This window comes from Rhododendron vialii, chromosome 1a, assembly GCF_030253575.1.
Source record: "Rhododendron vialii isolate Sample 1 chromosome 1a, ASM3025357v1".
In the NCBI taxonomy this organism is placed as follows: domain Eukaryota; kingdom Viridiplantae; phylum Streptophyta; class Magnoliopsida; order Ericales; family Ericaceae; genus Rhododendron; species Rhododendron vialii.
The window spans coordinates 1,435,289-1,455,120 of NC_080557.1; the positions used below are offsets into that span (position 1 = coordinate 1,435,289).

The window sequence follows — 19,832 nt, forward strand, 5'->3', positions numbered from 1 at the left end:
TAAGTTGTAGACAAAAAATACCGAAGTCAGAAAAATAATGTGAACTCACATTAGAAAGATTGTTCGTTCTGCAAAACAGAAATTTCAAAGTAATGAACAAAAAAATCAAATTTTTTTTTTTATAAATAAAAAAAACTCATTGATCTCTAATGATTTCGGGCCTATTAAAAGTAAAAAATCCCATTACTTTTTGGGTAAGAACGAGTTACTGGATCTCTGCGACATGGACTAAAAACCCGGCCCAAAAACAAAGACTAACCCAACGAATATATGGGCCTCCGTAGATTTACCCAAGTACTAGTAGAAATCAAGATTACGACAACGCTTCTGCATCTTCAAATCTCAGGTAAGCTGAGCTCGCAATTCAAATTTCTCATTTGTCTGATGAGTCTGATTGATCTGTCGATTCTATTCTGTTCTTCCCGCTATTTGACGTTTCTGTATCTCTTCTTGGAAGCATATAACACCACGAGTGGTTATGTTTGGTTAGTTGGTGTTCAATGTAGGACCCAAATGCATTCCAATTGTTCGATGGAAGTCCTCTGAGACCGGAACTGAAGTCTTTTACTTCTCATTTCTTGTCTTCCACTGGTTCTAGCAAAAACAGATTTTGGGTTTTTCTTGGAAGTGTAAAACGTACCCGCTTTTGAGGTGGAATTGATGTGGTTAATGGGGGAGAGTACTCATGGGGTGCTAGCAAGCTAAGTAGAAAACATACCTGTTGAATGCGATTGGCCCGAGTGTTTAGTTAACGAACAAACAGATTTCAACTTGAACAAGCCCATTTTAGCTGTGCCCGCACACGCACACAGAGAATAAATGTATTCCTGCAATGATCTGGTTTTATATCTTTCCCAATTAGGGTTGTCCAAAATGCATGTACATATTTTAGTTTTCCTGAAAAACATATCCTATAAATGGTTATGACTACTTTTTAAGCTAGAGATAAAGTTGTAGTTTTCCAAATCGATAAGTTTTTATGTGAATTTCTGTGCAGTAAATATATGGTCTCCTTGAAAAGTTGGAACTCCCAAAAGGAACCAACATTGTGCGAAGGATTCAGAATTCGGATATGCAAAGAGCGCTGATACTTGGCTTACCTCATGACAGATAATTTATTCTCAATCCGGTTCATCTGGTTGTGATAAAGCATGAGACACCGGAAGAGTGCTAAAAATGTGGATGACAAAGATAAGATTGAAAGTCCGAATGCGTCTGACCGAGAGAAAGTGACTACCTCAAGTTCTAATCCAAAGTTTTCATCAAGGAGGGTTTTTGTTATTTGCATGGCTATGCGTATGGCAAATTCTTTATTGGTGCAGACATATTTTAACCCAGATGAACATTGGCAAGCCTTAGAAGTCGCTCATCGGATTGCATTTGGGTATAAAGACTACTAACCAAATTTGTTTCGTCTTTTGGTTTTGTTGACTAGGTTTGTCTCTTACTAAGCTGCTAATGATGTCTATTTGGTTGATTAAATGACAGATATGGACATTTGACATGGGAATGGGAAAGGGGGATTCGTAGCTATCTGCATCCCATGATGTTTTCTTGTCTTTACAAAGTTCTTGCCTTATTTCATCTTGATACCCCATTATTCATGGTAAGTTTTTTTCCCAGTTCGCTAGTAAAAACATTGTCGAGATCTTTGCGAAGAATATGCCTATGAAGAAATCTGTATTCTAGTATGTATATGTTTTGTGACTAGTTGCAATAACGTGTTTGACATATGTTTTGGTACAGTTCACAAGACATTAACGGGTATATTGTACTTGTAACCGTAAGATATTGGGGTTTACTCAGTCTTGGGCAATGGTTTTATGCATTGTGAAACGAACTCTTCCATTCCTCCGAATACCTGTGTCTATTGGATTGGATAAGGCCATGGATATGTGATGGTGTCTAACGCCGTAACCAAATTAGACACTTGGAGTTGGAACATCCAATTTTAATGATTTTGTAGTACAAGAAGCTCACAATTGATAGTAAAGAATATATTCTGACCTCTCATGTAGATGGGAGATTGTAATCCCAAGAATTTCTAGACTTCCTGAAAAAGTAGTTCTAATACCGAAAGTTGAAGCACGAAAGTTGAATGCTTCATGCTTTGGCTGTGACACGAATATGTTCTGTCTGGTGTGTTGTTGGGTGCTTGGGACTATTTGGTGACCAATAGATGGAGATACCTATTGGTGCCAACGGATTCCCCTTTTCCGTCCTTCCATGAAACTAAAATTAGCAAGTTCGCTGCTTCTGTTAATTAAAAATTGGAACTTAGAGCCGTATTGCAGGAACTAGAGCTATTTTTAAGCGCGCTCTCTCTCTCTCTCTCTCTCTCTATATATATATATATATATATATATATATATATATACACACACACACATATACAGTCAGTCTCAAATGAGGGAGTCCTTATTTTAGTTAAAATGCGGACCTCCTCATTTCTCCCATTTTCCGATCGAATTTCGATGATCCGAGCCGCTCAATGTGTTCAGAACGTGATTTTAAGGGTACCCGCGAGAAATCGGCAAAAAAAATGACCGGGAAGGGCTTCATCCGAGCAGTTTTTGTTTGAACCGTTCGATAAAAAATAAACAAAAAACTGCTCGGATGAAGCTCTTCCCGGTCATTTTTTTTGCTGATTTCTAGCAAGTATCCTTAAAATCACGTTCTGAACACATTGAGCGGCTCGGATCATCGAAATTCAATCGGGAAAGGGAGGTCCGCATTTTATTAAAATAAGGTGGTCCTTACGGGAGACGGACTCTATATATATATATATATATATATTCCTTACAGTAATTGTAATATCTGTTTCTGTACAGTAATTGTAGTTTCTGTTTCTGCACTACTGGTTCGTTTCACTTTGGCTACCAATTTACCAAACTCTTACATTTGGTCTTTGGATGATTTTTGTTGGTGCGTACACAACATGTGGTCTATGAGCTTTCAAATTTAGTATCCTAGAATTTCTGTCGTGACAATTGTCACCGTTTTTCATAGATTAAAGCTCCAAGGATGCTGCAGTCTATGTTCTCTGCAGTTGGTGATCTTTACTTGTACAAGCTCTCTCATGTACTCTTTGGTGGCCGTGCCGCGCAATGGGCAGTATCCTTCTAGTTTGTGTTTTGTGCTGTTTCAGTCCCTTTGAATTGAGGGAAAGAAAATAAAGGATTATGGTTTCTAGCCAAATCACTCATTTGGATGGAGTATTTTGATGAGAAATGTAGAGAGAAGTGCAAAAATGGGATTTGTTGATTTGCTCTTCCCCTTTCTCACCAAATCTCACCAAAAATGGTGAAATTGGGTAAGAAAGGGCTCCCCTTTCTTATCTCACCCTTTCTCACCATCCAAAGGGGCTGTTAATTGCTTAGGTCTGGATATCTATCTCATTTGTGATGGTTGATGTACTTAATTCCATTGCAGCTCTTTTCGCAGTTGACAAACTGGTTTATGTTTTACTGTTTCACTCGTACTCTATCCAACAGTTTGGAGACAGTTCTTACACTTGTGGGGCTTTACCACTGGCCCTGTATAAGAGCTTCTTCAAGTGAAGTTCACTCAGTTTCAAGAAAGTGGGGTTTGCTTGCTGCAGCATTAGCATGTGCAATTCGACCAACAAGTGCTATTACATGGGCTTATGTTGGCATTTTAGAGTTGCTTGTGACGCGTGATAGACTGAACTTCATTTTTCTTGAGGTGGCCCCTATTGGGTAGGTAATCATCCTTCACTTTTTCCCCCAATTATCAATGTAAAAAGAAAATAAAAAAACAGATTCGTGCCTAGGATCTCGACATCTCATTAGGAGGAGCAATTTCTATGTCCAACACCATGTCAAACACGACACTCCTTCGGGATAAAACAAGTTACAAATATGACCGTTCTCTTGCATGTTGGGTCTGAGTTTTTTTTTTTTGGTACGAGAAGGCATTCAAAAATGAACCAAAAAACAAGGACTAACAAGTATAACCTTGAGAGTGGAGAAACATATGGCAAAGACCCAACTCCAAGGAAGCCAGAAAAACCAAATAAGCCACCTCCCACACCTGAGCCAAGGCTAATTCAGCCTGAACATGATACTACTAAGGAAACAAATCCAGTACAGAGACCAGATATAGCCAAAAAACAAGATGCAAAGACACCACATTATGGACCAAATAGTGGGGGTAGAAGTTGTTCTTGTTTTTTCGTAATCTTTTCCTTTCTTTTACTTTGCTCAATAGGTATTTCGTCTTATACTCGTTGCTTAATCAAGTCATGTTATGTGATTAATAATCTCAGTACTGACACTTTGAGTTATAACATTGTGGATACAAGTAGTTTAACTAGAGTGCTTTCGGCTCTGCACAAACTTAATCCCACAGAATCCGAGTAATTAATTTTGTCGATCAAGATTGTGAATGAATATGACCTACTGCAATTTGCAGAAAGTTTCAATTTTTTTGAAGAACTTAATTTGTAGATTTGTATGCCATTAGCTGCATTTGCATTTTTAGTGTAGGAAAACAATACACTTATAAAGAAGGGGTAATTTGGAAATTTTATTTGTATGACATTTATCGAACAATGAGAAAGGAAGGGATACTTGAATTGAATTTAAAACCTGCTGTTTATTATGAGGATTTTAAGGCCTTTATAATTTGCTCTAGATCCCATCTGAGTTTCTAAAACATGTAAATTGTTCATATGATTTCTAAGCATGTAAAAGTTTCAGCTAGCATGAAGTATGACAGAAAATGTAAACGTAAACAAAATTTCTCAGAATCCAGGAAATCTCCACTGAATTCAGTTTGATGTTTTGATGGCCATGTTATTGGATCCTTTATTCTCTGATTCATCATATCAGGTTTCTGGTGATCACACTTACATGTTTATTGGATCGTTTGATGTACGGCTCATGGGTCCTTGTGCCGCTTAACTTTTTGAAGTTCAACTTTCTTTCATCTGGCGGAGACTATTACGGAACTCACAAGTGGCACTGGTACTTCTCTCAGGGATTTCCGGTTATGCTCTTCACTTTCCTACCATTTTCCATAGCTGGCATTATTACGTCTAAACAGCGGAAGCTTTCTGGGCTTATTGCATGGGTTCTAGGACTTTATAGTGTCCTAGGTCACAAAGAATTCAGGTAACTCCTTTTAAATTCTAATTTCATGCTCCTGTTATTGAGTTTATTAGTTTTCTTTTCTCATTGTTTTTCTTTTCATTTTCCTGGACTACACTGTTTTTACTCGCTGGTTTGGATCATGGATGTTATACACTCATCATCTTATGGGACTCTAACAGGTTTGTCCTTCCTGTGCTTCCAATAGCTCTTATGTTCTCTGGGTACTCATTAGCAACAATTGGAAAGCCAGACTCATCATATGGTAGAACAAAAGACTCTATAAGAATTAAAACAAAGTGCCCCTCAAAAAAGCTTTTAGCGGTCCTGTTTCTGCTAGCTACCAATCTTCCAATGGCGTTTTATATGAGTTTGGTTCATCAGGTACTTGATCTGCTTCATTAACACATGATACTAGCTAAATTCTGTTTTTGATACTAAATTAAAGAGCACAAAGGGAAGATATCGCTTCGACGGTCAACCTCTTTTTATTTTTATTTTTCTCATGAAGGAAGAAGATTAATATGCTCCTCAATTTTGAAAACATAAAATGCTAATTTACAGAAAGAACCTGAGACTTTGCATAGTTATGTTGGACACAATTTTTTCCATACTATCTTTTGGATGATTCTTACCTGCATACCTGCAAACTGTGCTGGACAGAGAGGAGCTGAAGATGTTATGAATTATCTATCTAAAGAGGCTCTTAATGGGAAAGTTGAAAGTATAGTTTTCTTGACACCTTGCCATGCCTTACCTTATTACTCTACCCTGCATCACAACCTTCCCATGCAATTTTTGGACTGCTCGCCCAGGTAGTGAAAGTTGGAATGTATTGAAGATTTTTTCTTGTTGGTGCTTTTGCTTGGGGACTTGTGTTATAATGTTCAGTTTTGGCTTTGATGTTCTATTTAACAGCGAAGAGAAAGGAGTTTTAGATGAGTCAGACAGATTCATGATGGATCCAGTTGGTTTTGCAGCAGAGTTTGCAAAGAATTGGTCTTTACCTAGTCATATTGTTCTATTTGATTCACAAGAAAAACTACTTAAGGACTTTTTGACATCTCATTCTTTTCAAGAGGTAAATTTTTCCTTTTTGCTTTGTGTGTCAGAATCCTTGCATTTTCTGTTGTTTTTCAATTAAATCTGGATTGTGATTGGCAGGAAAGAAGGTTTTTCCATGCTCACTTCAAGGTTGACCGAGATCTTCAAGCATCCGTGGTTATATATTCTTTAAAAGACCAGTAACTCTTAGTCCATAACAAGTGCATATCTGGTCTTCATAACTTGGTACACGTGTTTCTTTTCAGTTGGATGCTTCGTCATTGTTGCTATTGCACTACGTTTTTGTGGAACATGCTCCTTTATTTGTTTGAAAGTTGACTTATCAGTATGCGGATTCATTTTTGTTTGATATGTCTTCTTGTTAAACCCTTAAACATTGACTTGATTTTGCTTAATTCCTCTTAGGGATGAGTGACTTGTAGATATCCATGGTCAACGCACAATCAACTAACATTACCCATATATTACGTTGATCAACTTTACCAATGCAGACATGATTTTCATCCAACGTTATTACCATTTCTATTGGGAACAAATAATACAATATGCACTACAAATGCATATAATTTCCGTGGACCTAAATGGTTTGGATCCGGCACACATTCTTCGTAATTACATGATTGAAAGTACAAAAACACATTAATGTAATGTTTAACTCTTAAGTTTTATAAAATTGAAGCTCGTATTTTGTAAATGATGTGGAGAGCATTAGCATATGATTGATAGTCATGGCCCACATCTTGTATCGCTGGTAATCATTGATCATGTCTAGCTTAACCATCCCTCCATTCGTTGTTAGGACGATGAGATAACATGTATCAGGTTCTTGATCGGCTTCTGAATCTTTGTACAATTCGGCATGAACGTCTATTACAATACCTAAAACAAGCCCAAAAAATTTCATACATAGAGTAAATTGTCTGTGTCCACTGAAATCTAAATCATTTGAAGCATTACAAATTATGGTATGAGGAAAAAGAAATACCAAAGAAAAATACATACTTTCCTTCTTGCTTGCAAAGGCATTAAAAAATTTGATCTTCCGTATTTTAAGAATAACCTGCAAATCAAGTATGAATTGGAGGTTGGGTGTTAGAAGGGAACACAAGGCCCCAGAGTCCAATTTGCTCAGATTAGTTTTGCTGCACTTCGGATGTAATCTCTTATCTCCTCGTTGCATGAAGTTTTTTGGAAATTCATTTGTGATTGACAAAGCTTTTGGTGTCACCTTATTAGCTATCGCTGGCCCTTGAATTTGCTGACCAAACATAAAAGGTCGGAGTAGAAACAGTAGGGAAAGAAGCTTTTGTTGTTTGTTGTTTGTTGATTGGGTTATGAACATTGTGAGATCTTGCTTTGTATTTTCCGGGAACCATACTTTTCTTGTATGTTGTAACCGATGGTTGCACGCACACACACAACTGAATTGAAAAGGGGCAAAAATAAGATATGGTTTTAAGCTGACCTTTGATTCATTGGTTAGGGTAACAGAAACTGATCTCACCATGCACCTCCCTGCTCCCAAATGATGAGAAAAGAAGAAGGGAAAATAGAGAAGATAAGAAAACATCAATAAAAGTGGGAAAGGGGAAAAAAACAAAAAGCTTCAATGCAATTGCTCAAAATTTAATTACCATCTGTCTCCACTAACAAAGAAACAATCTGTTTTATTAATCTTCTCAATTCACAGTGATAACGATCTGAAACAAATCGACGTACCGTCTGGCAACTCAATCTTGAGCTCCGTACCCTTGGTGAGAAGTGATCTGCATTTCTCAAAATCTAGTTCAAAATCATTGTTGTGATCCTCAATTGGAAGCACCGGCACGCTCCCATTTAGTTTGTCCTTACATCCTGACCTTGCTTTAAGGGTAGCTGCTCCCCTTAGTGCTATAGAACAAGATAAACACAAGGTAAATTAGTGAGCACTTTACTAACAAAATTAGCATAATTTCCTTAATCAAAACATAGCCTATTTGTGAGTTTCTTCATTTTTCTGTCACTATGCTTAATGGAGCATAAAACTTGCTGTGAGTTAAATTTGTGGGTTGGTAGGAGAGAGACGGTTTTGCTCTTAAATCTAGGAATCATTTGTTGATAGTTTAGCTTTAGCCCCATGAGATTACACTGAAGGCCCAAGTGGAGATGGCCAAATTGAAGCTGATATAGTCTTATGAAGATTGAAAAGTTGGAACACTTCGGTCCTCAGATAGTCTGAGTTGGAAACATAATTGGTGTGAAATACCAGTCCCTCTGTTTCAATAAAATCTTAGTCGTGCGACCATGTATCGATTATGGATTTTGAGATTTTCAGCACATCGTATTGGAGGTAGATAGGGAACGGAAGATTTTTCTTAGGACAAAGGATCTGCATAGGATATTTCTTATGCCCACCATGCATGAGAAGAAACACAGAGAGGAAAAAGGTGATCACATGTTGCAGCTGCAGCTGTGAGTGTCAAGATGTCACTAGCACTAGTCCCTGTCATGGCTGAACTCATTATATTGCTAAGCTGCTCCCTCTTGGCCCCCATTGCCTCCGCAACTTGTGCACACTGGGCAGCAACGAGGGCAGCGGCAGAAGCCACCGCTGCGTCCTTGGTGCTGGTCGATGCATCATCTTGTTTCGAGTTCTCAGCTGCTATGGCAGCTAGCGCTGCAGCAATGCCTGCTACCGATACTGCTGCATGAACCTCTGCTCTTTGCAACCTCTGGTCTTCTTTCCTCTTCTGCTTAATCTCTTTCCACCATTTCTTTATTGGGACATGCTTCAGTGGAGCTATCTTCCATGGAAACTGCATCCGAAATGTAGAAGTATATCCTTAGCCAATGCGATACAAATGGAATAGGATATAAATTTTCGCGACTGAGTTCTGGGCCTCTTTCACTGTAAACAGGAATTACAAAAATGGCCCCAACAAACAATTCTGGTGAAAGTTTCTCGCAGAAAATGGAGGATGAAAAACTTTTTCCCATATCTTCTATCAACTATGCTAAAACCAAAAAAAAATGTATGATGGCAGCATCACGTTGATGATTGGTGGAGTGTTGGCCTGATTCAAAAAGAATGCAAAACTACTAGTACATGTTGAACACTTCTCTGGAAAATTTCTAGGTCTGTATAATTTTCTCCTATAGATACATATTATATGGTGAAGTGAACTCGATAATTGCATATTGACTGAGGATAACGTAGAAGTAGAATACTGCTAGGTTAACATACCCATTTCTTTCTGAAACAGCTGTTGTAATTCAATTCTGGGTGCATGGCTTGTTGCATCCATATCCATGACTGGAGGAAAAATCAAGGAAAAATCAGGGTTGATTTCATTTAAATCTGCATAACTTCATATAATGATTACCTAATTTTACCTTCACATCATTGGATTTCCATGGTGGAATAGACGCATCTCCATTATCCATCTTCACACTCTTTGGCGACTGCTAAACAAAACCAAATTAGACTAAGTCTTATATCCCAAAGAGAAAGTCTGTGTGCACATACTTATGTGTACAGATTCAAACAGATGTATTTGGAGCCATCCGATGCACATGGATTTGACAGAACAATAAGGTGCCCACGTGTGTCGGACGGTACAAATCTGTGCATATAAGCCAGGCATGCATGCACACACATACACACACCGACACGCAGTATTTGCAATCAGATTGTTAAAGCCAATTAGACTAACAGGAAAGGGAGGTTTGGTATCACACTCAAACTTGTTGAATGAGACATTTTCTTGGAGAACGAGCGAGTTTTCTTGGAGAACAAGCGGGTTTTCATGGAGAACGAGCGAGTGATCATGTAACTCTGGTTGGAAAGCCTGGATTGCTAAGTTGCACCAAGCTCGTGAAAGAAAATCCATTGTGTCAGGATGTGCTTCAGAAACTGTTGCCTTTACCATATTGGAGGAATCCATTGTACTTAGGAACTAGCAGTAAGAGTTAGTAGGATGAGTTTAGGAAAGAAAAAGAAAAGGCTACTTAGATATATAAACATCCCCCCACATGCAGGTGTATTTTTATATAGGCGTGCTTAATTTATAACCATCATGCATCCCATATACTTTATAAAGAGATTGTACATATAGAATAACATGGTTGTGGCTATTCTGGAATAAGGAGCATAATAATGTAATGTTTTAGTTGGAAATGAAAGGGACCATCATAAGCCGCATCATTCTATTTCGACTGTCTGTTCAAAAGTTCTGTTTGTATAATATTTCCTTGATAGTGTGCATTCTGGATACATGACTGGTTTGCTTAATACCGGGAAATAGAAAACTTCATACACAATAATGCAGCCTATTTACATTTACTGATTGAAGATTGAAAAAATGCCGGTGAATGTGCTTCGAAATTGCTGAATTGCCACTGCAACAGTATGCTGCATGAAATTATTAAGTTATGAGTAGAATTTTTTGGACCATGCATAGCTATGTTATGAGTTCCAACACATGGTCCATTCCCATATAGAAAGTGGTTAGTATTATGTAGCTGTGTATGCTTGAATTGCTACAGGAAGAAGGGGACAAACCGAACATTACATCATTACCATCAGTGACTCAGTTTGATCACCCAATTAATACATCACCCTCTTAGATACTGTCTCCAATTCAACACGGAGTGTGATTGTAAACCCAGTTGTGACTTGCACGACTCATTTGGTTAATGGAAATTCTGTCAGGTCTAACAGCAGATTTCTGTTTCCTTTCGAATTTGGACATAGGCTTTTAATTCAGCTGCTTAAGTACTTCGTATTTTTGCGTGATTGCTTTGTTTTCTGTCCTCAATTCATTCCATCCTAACAGACACAATTGAGTGGACTGAAATCACCATATGTAATGACTAGTTTATGCATCTTCTTTCTGTCTTCTCACCCTGACCCAACACTTGCACAAAATGAAAGGGTAGAGGAGGACAGATGAGATATTACAGTTGGAAAGGATAATCATAGCCACCTTTGGGTTTTTATATGTTACATGAGGCATGGATATGGGAGAAAAGGGACCCATTTGGCATCATAAGATAAGAGCAGATTTGAATTGGAGAAATGCCACTGAGATTCAAAATGAGAGGGAACAACACATGGTAGCCACAATAGCAGCATCGAACCTTGTAGGATTAAATCATAAAGAGAAGCATGAGGTCCCTTCCTTTTTTGTACCTTTAGATCCAAGCCAGGAATATAACCTTAAGATGAAGCATTTTCACATGCAGGTTGTAGGATGACAAGCAAGAGCTGTCCAGGGCCACCACAGTAACATAGAGAGAGAGAGAGAGAGAGAGAGAGAGAGAGAGAGAGAGAGCACACGAGGGTGGTGATTTATCGGTTACTAGTTTACTAGAATATGGTTTCGTAACTGGGCCAACATAGTTTCTAAATCTCCTAGGCGACGATTAGGAAGACTTGCGCTCATTGATCTTAAGGAATTTCGTAAGAAGGGAACCATTAGTTCTATTCTACGAGAGTACTGTTCTCTTTACTGAGCGAACACCCTTTGATAGTGGTTATTCCTAATTTTCCATTTCATCTGATTGACATACAACGTAAACTGGCGTCCACCCTTTGATAGGTTTTCCGACTTAATCAGGACAGGGGCACTCTGAACCATAGTTGCTTGGTGAGATTTGAGAGGGACTAAACTAAAATACTCTCTCCGTCCAAAAAATGTCGTTTGTCTTGCAAAACGAGAACTGAACAATAGTTATTTTTGTAACTTGTGGAATTTTTTTTGGATAACTACTGGAGTATATTGTTTTTAAGTTTTCGTTTTGCGGACCGGACAATTTTTTTTGGGACATATGTAGTGCTTAAGTTTCTGGAAGGGCTAAAAAACATTGCCAAAGTAATTTGAAAGTACAAGAACATATGAGGACCTAACAAGAATCTCAATTAGTACAATTTACCATACACGTTCAGTTTATTAGTATTTTTATTGAGAGATGCTTAGTGCAGTAGTTTATTATATAACCAAGCATGCGCTTTGGGGGGCCGACATTGAAGAAAAAGAAGTAGAGGGGTATCATCAAGATAAAACTACTCCATTAGGTTCATAGCTTTGCTTTGATTAACTAATGGAATAATCCTGATGAAGGTTCTAGCTTTTTTGCATTAAAATGTAAGAGAAATTAGTTGGGTAGCTTTTGTGGAGTACTTGTTTATCTTCAAAATTTAGCTTTTTGGGGTCACTATGCTTTTTCTTATTGTTAGTTTATTGAGTATTTTTGTGATTTGGTGGAAGGCACATATGTATATTCTAACCATATTGTACCGACGGCTAATATTAGTATCAAATCAATAGCAATTCATATAAGTTAAATTTTCCAATCGATCACTACGCCAAAAGAAAATAATTTCCTTTAGGACTTGATCTCTATGTTGACCATTGTATTCTCCCTTGCTCTCATTGCTCAATACTATTGTAGATTTCTGTACACACCATGCGGCCATGCCAAGTTTTAAATAGAAATTATTTCGAAATCTCAAAATTAGCTTTGTGGAGTACTCCTTGTTTATCTTCAAAATTAGCTTTGGGGTCACTATGCTTTTTCTTATTGGTGGTTTATTGAGTACTTTGGTGATTTGGTGCAAGGTGTGTTCATTAGAGTACTCATGTGACAAGAGAATTATCTGTTTGCTTTGAATGATTATTAGCTTTTGCTAATGGTGGGTGTGATCAAGAGGACCACCCAAAGAAGAGGGCAATGTGATGCCATGACTGTGACTTTCTTTTAATTTATTTTTGTTAAGTCATTAGTTGGGGGACATAAAATAAAGTTAGTTAAAAGATTGGTTTGCAAAGCACAAGAGTAACATGAGGACACCTAACAAGGAATTGGGTATTGAATTAAAAAAGAAGAAGAAATGGGTAGATTTCATAATTACTACACTATTTTGCTTGGTTGTTAGCACTTGGAAGCTAACTTATTGGGCTCTAGTTTATTTGTGAAGAAAGTTGATCAATATTGGTGCAGGGTGTCAATTGTGAAAAACATTGATGATGATTAATTATAAAATGTACTACTAGCTTTTTTTTACTCAAAAGTGAAATTGTTTTAAACTTCATATTTTTACAAAAATAAAAAGAGGAGTTTCTCTAAAACTCACACGTTCATGTGATAATAAGCAATTGTATAACTTATTTAATCCAACAATGAAATTCTTGTTCTAACTTATTAAAAGTTACTTATCAAAATAAACTTATTAAAAATTGCACTTGGTATAGTTATAACTTATTTGATTTGAAGTTAAATTTAATAAGAAATTCCACAAATCTAACATACAATTAATATAGTAAACGGGGCTAGAATCATTAGATAATTGTAAAAAAGAACAATATTTAGACATGTAACCAATGAAAAAAATTGGGTGGTATAGCTTTGCGCTCCATGTTAACAATAATTTACAGTTTAATCCTACAAAGTTATGCAAAAAAAAAAAAAATCGTAAAACACTTAATGCTTACATTAATTTCAATTTCAAAATTAGCTAATCAAATGAAATAGAGCGATCCTTGAAGAGATATAATGAAATTCATCGAGTGGTTTGGAGGAGGATGTAAATCAATTTCTAAACAAGACCGGATACGAGCAGAAGACCCCCAGGCCCATTTATTGGATCGTTTGAAAATTGGCCCAGGCCCAGTCAACATAGGAGAACTCGGTTGGCCCAGGCCCAGTGTACTAACATGGGCCTTCATTTGCTAGAGTCCGGTTGCGAACTTACATGGGCCTTGGTTGTGTAATTACATGGGCTCTGACTTGTTACTTGTTAGTATGACCTCACGATATTAGGAGTTCTCCAATTTTCTTTTGGGGACTTTTTGGGAAAACAAGAGGAGAAAATAGAAGCAATCAGAGTTAGGTTCGGTCCACACGTGCTGAGTTCATAGCTTCGGTCCTGACGTAGGTGTTAATTATGGCGACTATAATACACTATTGAGATCAGAATGGGCTGGGAAAGAATCGTAGAAAGCCTAATAAAAAGGGCCACAAGTCTCATTCAGATCCGAAATTCGAAAAATTATTTCGTGATTCTGGGTCACCGTCACGTGATGCTCCGAGACCCCTCGACACTGCACATCTCTATAGGGCCCATCTCCATATAAGTACGTGGACGTTACTGAAACGTGTGGTATTGCGAAGTGTTGGGGCACCACCCGAATAATTACTCTATGAATCTATATATATAGGAAAAGAAATTAACCAAAGTGATTGTCACATGGTGTTGGCTTTTTCTCGGCCAAACATAAATGAATGCATAATTAATTCTCTGCAGTGACCGTGACAGAATCTTTGGGTGAAGATTACAAAATTTGGCAAGTAGTATTATAGGATGATGATTTTGGTTTGCTCTTCAAGCTAATTTGCCACATTTATTATTTTTCTCTCCCATCTCGAAACATACGCATATATAGTACTACTTGGTTTCTATTTTTTTGTGAATAAAATCTCTAATATATCTATGGTAAATCTTGGAAATCTTAATTCCATAATAGTTTTCAGATCATTCAAAACAAAAAAACAAGATGGTTGAAAGGCGACTGGCATGCATGTGGCCTATCGCCTTCTTCGGGCATGACTAAGGAGCCCCTACTGAATGAGGAGCTCGATAAGAAGAGCTTAAAAGCCTCATATATTCAGGTCATCCTAATCAGACAATCACATTACAATTAAGCTCCTAACCGGTGAACCACCCTCAACGTGTGTGAGCTGTTTGTTAAATAAAACCGGCTATATATCCACGTCATAAAAACCCTAATTGGAACAACCATGTAGGCGACCGAAAGTCCTTCGTCCTAAAAATGATACACAAAAGCAAATTTTATACAGTATATACCTAGATCAGTAATGCAGTCAAGAGTCGTTTGATATCGAACAGTATTGATCGCTGGATATAAAAATATGTTGGTGCTTAAAAAGTCTCATAGGGATCCAAGTACCTATCAGAGAATGAAGTTCATGATCTTGCATCTTGGAGTTCCATTCCAATGATTAATTGGATCATTGAAGCTACAATCAAACTCCAAGAGGTGTTCACGGTTTTTATCTTAACAAACATAGGTTCGTTCTTCGGTGGATTTCCGAAGGGTTTTTGGAAAGCTTGAGAATTTGAGGCAGCGGCAATCAAGCACGGGGTACGGTGAACGAGGATTCGGCTATCATTCTTGAGTCAATTGCATGTGAGGATTCTCAATTGCATGTGTAGTAAGTTCGATTGTAACCGTGCAATGTTTTCTCATAGTGTTTGATTCTTTCCCATAGTTTTTGTCCATTTAGGGTTTTTCCACGTATATCTGGTGTTCATCGTTGTTCTTCAATTCCCATTTCTTCTGCTTTAATTGGTTAGGTAGCAAAACAAGAATTTCAGGGTTGGTTTATTGGTTGGAAATTTGCATTTGGTGGCCTAAGTTTAAGTGTCCATAGCCCTTCATTAGGGCTAAACATACTTCTTACACAATCCACATGCACGTGCTGAGTTCATAGCTTAGGTCCCGACTCCCAACGTAGCTAGGTATTAATTATGGTGACTATATATGATAAGACTATTGAGATCAGTGTGAGCTAGGAAAGAATTATAAAAAAAACACTTGACCTATTTAAAAATTCATCAATTTTCCACTCGCCATTAACTTTCCATCCAAAAAACAAATGGAAATGCTGAAATGGCCTACATCTGGTCATTTGGAGGGAAACCAATATACATTTTGGGAGAAAAACACATTACTTTATTAATTTCTCCCGCCAAAACTTACCTGTAGGGCCATGGAGTTCAAAACAAAACTAAAAGTTATAGAACAAGCTAAAAATAGTTGTTAGGGGGGGGGGGGTTGCACTTGTTGGTTGATGTCAATACTAGGGGTGAGCATGGACCGGATGGATCTGATTTTATAGTAATCTAATAACCAAACCACTACATGCGGATTATGAATTGAGAGAACCAAATCAACTCATAAAATTCATAGAACCAAACCATTCAAAGGCGGTTCGGTTTCGATTTTAAATCACGATTTGCTTGAAATTGAGTTATCATCACCATAAACTATTTAAAGTATATAAATTGCATAGATAAGTTAAACCAGAAATTATATTAAAATTAGTATATTAAAATCATCAAAACTCACTAACATCAACCAACTAAATAAGACTAGAATACAAAAAATTGGTGAAGGAATAAGGCCATGGAATAAAGTATTAGTTTAAGAAATTAGTTATTGAGAAATAAGAGTGAAAAATCAATTGACTAAGCCCAAGCTGTATATGTTTAGTGTATTGAAATTATAGAAATAAGCTATCATATATGGAAGTTTAAAAAAATTAATATTGCAAGTGAAAAAATAGAGTGGTGATGCTTTAGCCAACATGGCTTGTAATCCTATTTTAGATTTTCGTATTTTAGATATTGCTCCAACTTGTATTAATTTGCAACTACGCGATGACACTTGTGGGGTTTCATACCCAAGACTCTTGTATGTTTCCTAATTTTATCTAATGCACTTAGTTTACCCCCAAAAAAAAAAAATAGAGTGGTGGAGCTTAGATTAGGAAGTTAAGTTTTAGTGTATCTAAACAAATTATATATATGTATATATATCACATGGTTTGGATCGGTTTGGAACCAGAACCGTTAACGTAAAACCACAAACCAAACCATTAAACACGATTTCTATTTAAAATCAAGACCAAACCATATTATTAAAAAACCAAACCAAACCATTCGATTTGAAATGATTTGAACTGAATTCACGATTTCATGGTTATTTTGCTCATCTTTAATCAATACCAACCTTTTGTTCTCTCCATGCTCTAATAATACAACACCCCCATGATCTCCATTTTTGTAACCAAAGTTAGCTAAAGTAGAATAGGTGACAGCTGTTTTAGTCACGTAATATGTGCTACAACATTGAATTTGCATTCAAGGATGCACGAGGTCTCTCTCTCTCTCTCTCTCTCTCTCTCTCTCTCTCTCTCTCTCACGCACACACACACACAAATTTTGAGTACCCTTGGAGAATTTTCCATGACAAAGAGGTGCAGATAGTGGAGGCCGGTATGATGACATTCGAAGACACTGATTTCCATGGGGGCGATATCTACATCAATTTGCTCTAAAGAGGCATTCTTTCTTTTTCTTTCCATTAATTGAATTCTAGCTGTACCCAGTGATGAGGACAATGCTATATGAAATTTAGCCTTCGTTCTCAATGAAAGGACCTTAAACGCGTGGCTTAATTTCGAGTAGCGGTATTAGGACACGTAACAGTAGCTAGCGTGTTGTAGTATAACAGTGTTGGGAGTACCAATCGAGTACCAATTAGTATATCAGGTATGCCATCATGAATTTTTGAAGATCAATTTTTGCAATGAAAAGATTTCTACTGTTGTTGACATAACGCAATAAAATCAACAAAGCCAGTGATTTCCCTTTCGCCTTCAAGTCTACCGACTATAGTATCCGAGTGAATATAATCTTCAACAAACAGTCGGTTGAATATTCGAGAGAGAGAGAGAAAAAGGAAAATATATTTTTGGTATTAAAAGATATTTTTGACTGGTAATTAATTATTCCAAAAAAGTTTGTTAATTCAGTAACAAAATCACTTGCATACCCGATAACGGAACAACCCAGGCCTTGGAACATACTGCAGTCTTTGGTGGCGAAGAGCCGACGTCGAGGTACCGAATCTTCCACGTACAATGGGCCAATGAAGTAGAAAATTAACTTCGAATGAAATAACTTGACAAAAATAAAGGCATTCTAGTTTTGCCAACTTAATAAGGAGAAGTAGAAGTTAGATTCAAAAGGCTATAATTCCCATTAATATGTTTCACATATTAAATAAAAACATGCCTCAACTATACCACCTTCATTAATTTGATTCTCCTTGCAAAATTAAGTAAAAGGCAGAAGGAGAAACAATAACTAATTAGGCCATTTGGGCAATTTTGGCAAACCCTATTTATGAATCAAATTAATTAGGGGGAGTGGCATTAGCAAAATGCCGCATTACATCAACTTGAGCCCGGAGTGAGAGGATGTAATCTAGGGTTTCTTCCATCAAACTGAACTCATCCATGGACTCCCCGCCTGGCACTAGCCTCTTCAGCACTTGTGTTCTTTTCTTCACCAATTTCTTCGCAATCGAACTAGCCGATTCAGCCATCTTCTTCACTCTCCGAATCCCGCAACATCTGTTTCTCAACATCTTCTTGCCTCTGCAGGTTGTCCCTCTCTTGTCGCGAAAAGCCGACGGATTCGAGGCTTTCTTGATCATGCTCTCGGAATCTTTACCCAGTATTTGATCAACGAGGGTGGTGTTGTCATTTTCTTTTGAAGCATTGGCGATTAGGGCGCGGCTCCAATTAGTGCTGCCATTTCTGGTTGAGGCTATGGCCAAATCCGCCGATAGCTTTATCGCCTTTTTCCTCTCCAGTACGCTCATTTCCTTCTTTGAGGCGCTGCAAATTTGGAGCCCCATTATCCATTTCTTGAGAAATTCTTGCCTCAGCATTCTGGAAAACAAAAAAACAAGAACATATAACATTTAATTCAAAAAAAGAAAAGAAAAAAAAAAGAACATGTATATCAGAACGTGTGCATCATTTATGAGGGTATTTTATAGTTGGGTATTAATGATGAATTAATCAGGACAAGGAAAAGAAAATTTCTTCCACCGGTGTAAATATTCGAAGAAAATAAAAGTTAAAAATTTGCATACGATTTCTTGAGCAAAAATACCCATTATTGTAGCTTAAAATTCTAACATTACCACTACCACATCATCCTGGTATCGTTCACAACATTTTCCCATCATTCTGTCTACGGTTGTGATGCCGTTTTATCGTGTTCCCTTTGGTCTTTTCTAAACGTTATGTTTGATGATTACTAAAATTTCTCTTTTGCTGTAAAAAAGAAGCAGCTAGATTGAATTGGAGATAAAGGGTCTTATTGATTTGAATCTACTTAAAATACTGACAAATACAAGTATATAGTAAGAATATGCAAGAGATATATACTGCTTCAAATTCAAAATCATGTAGTAATAATCGTTCTTGAAGTTTGGATAAACCAAGATCTTACGCACCTTCTTGCTGATTTTTTTTACTTGATGGGATAGAAAATCATGCCAAAATCTGAGGGAAGAGATCGGAGAGAGAGAGCTGCAGTTTATCGGGATCCAACAAAGCCAAGATTTGAGAGAGGAGAGAGAGAATGAGGAGGAGGAGAATGTGCAGGAAGCCCCATATATTTGCTTAAAGGGAAGGGGGGTGTGGGGCAAAGAGAGAAAGACATAGCACATGCAAGCACATGGGGGAGAAGGGCCCACCACCCAATAAACCCTAAAGAGAATATATATGGGAAATATTTGAAAAGTTCCCTTAATCTCATGCAAACCTAACATTTGTGACTTATCATGACTACACGGTACACAAATGAGTCAACCAAATAAATGCGATGCGAAAACACTGGCAGAGTCAGGATTTTGGTTTTGAAAAAATCGAACGGGTTATTTTCGTAGTATGTGTCGTTGAGTTTTCTAGTGCTATGTGTTTGCGTCTGAATTTTGTAGTTTAGGTTCATTCTTGTATCCTGTAATTAATGAAATATTTGTAGTGCCTTTGGACTTTTGAAATGGAATTAATTAT

At 37.3% G+C, this 19,832-nt stretch overlaps 3 protein-coding genes across 7 annotated transcripts; 1 reads left to right on the plus strand and 2 right to left on the minus strand.

The window, feature by feature from the left end:
* The first annotated feature begins 211 nt into the window (after positions 1-211).
* Positions 212-6,527, plus strand: LOC131308222 (mannosyltransferase APTG1). Of its 3 annotated transcripts, none has more exons than XM_058335077.1 (10): positions 212-346; positions 1,111-1,384; positions 1,489-1,606; positions 3,010-3,114; positions 3,433-3,719; positions 4,854-5,135; positions 5,294-5,495; positions 5,775-5,926; positions 6,030-6,192; positions 6,276-6,527. In XM_058335077.1, exons 2-10 carry the CDS (start codon positions 1,152-1,154, stop codon positions 6,357-6,359), a joined length of 1,626 nt encoding a protein of 541 aa, XP_058191060.1. In that variant the 5' UTR covers positions 212-346; positions 1,111-1,151; the 3' UTR covers positions 6,360-6,527. The 3 variants fall into 3 exon arrangements, with proteins under 3 accessions (XP_058191060.1, XP_058191069.1, XP_058191079.1); XM_058335086.1 differs by having other exon boundaries at positions 233-343; positions 1,110-1,384; XM_058335096.1 differs by lacking the exon at positions 212-346 and adding an exon at positions 374-821.
* Positions 6,528-6,673: 146 nt separating this feature from the next.
* LOC131308234 (VAN3-binding protein) lies at positions 6,674-11,020 on the minus strand. 3 transcript variants are annotated; one of them, XM_058335120.1, is made up of 8 exons: positions 10,735-11,020; positions 9,549-9,617; positions 9,400-9,468; positions 8,611-8,971; positions 7,896-8,066; positions 7,642-7,691; positions 7,179-7,236; positions 6,674-7,055 (listed from the first exon to the last, which is right to left on the minus strand). In XM_058335120.1, the coding sequence occupies exons 1-8, from the start codon at positions 10,735-10,737 to the stop codon at positions 6,835-6,837; spliced, it is 1,002 nt and encodes a 333-aa protein (XP_058191103.1). In that variant the 5' UTR covers positions 10,738-11,020; the 3' UTR covers positions 6,674-6,834. The 3 variants fall into 3 exon arrangements, with proteins under 3 accessions (XP_058191103.1, XP_058191089.1, XP_058191097.1); XM_058335106.1 differs by lacking the exon at positions 10,735-11,020 and adding an exon at positions 9,869-10,293 and having other exon boundaries at positions 9,549-9,620; XM_058335114.1 differs by lacking the exon at positions 10,735-11,020 and adding an exon at positions 9,869-10,290.
* A 6,957-nt stretch (positions 11,021-17,977) lies between these two features.
* On the minus strand, positions 17,978-19,417 carry LOC131308273 (transcription factor IBH1-like 1). The gene is made up of 2 exons (XM_058335152.1): positions 19,271-19,417; positions 17,978-18,698 (listed from the first exon to the last, which is right to left on the minus strand). The coding sequence occupies exon 2, from the start codon at positions 18,695-18,697 to the stop codon at positions 18,158-18,160; it is 540 nt and encodes a 179-aa protein (XP_058191135.1). The 5' UTR covers position 18,698; positions 19,271-19,417; the 3' UTR covers positions 17,978-18,157.
* Positions 19,418-19,832: the final 415 nt, after the last annotated feature.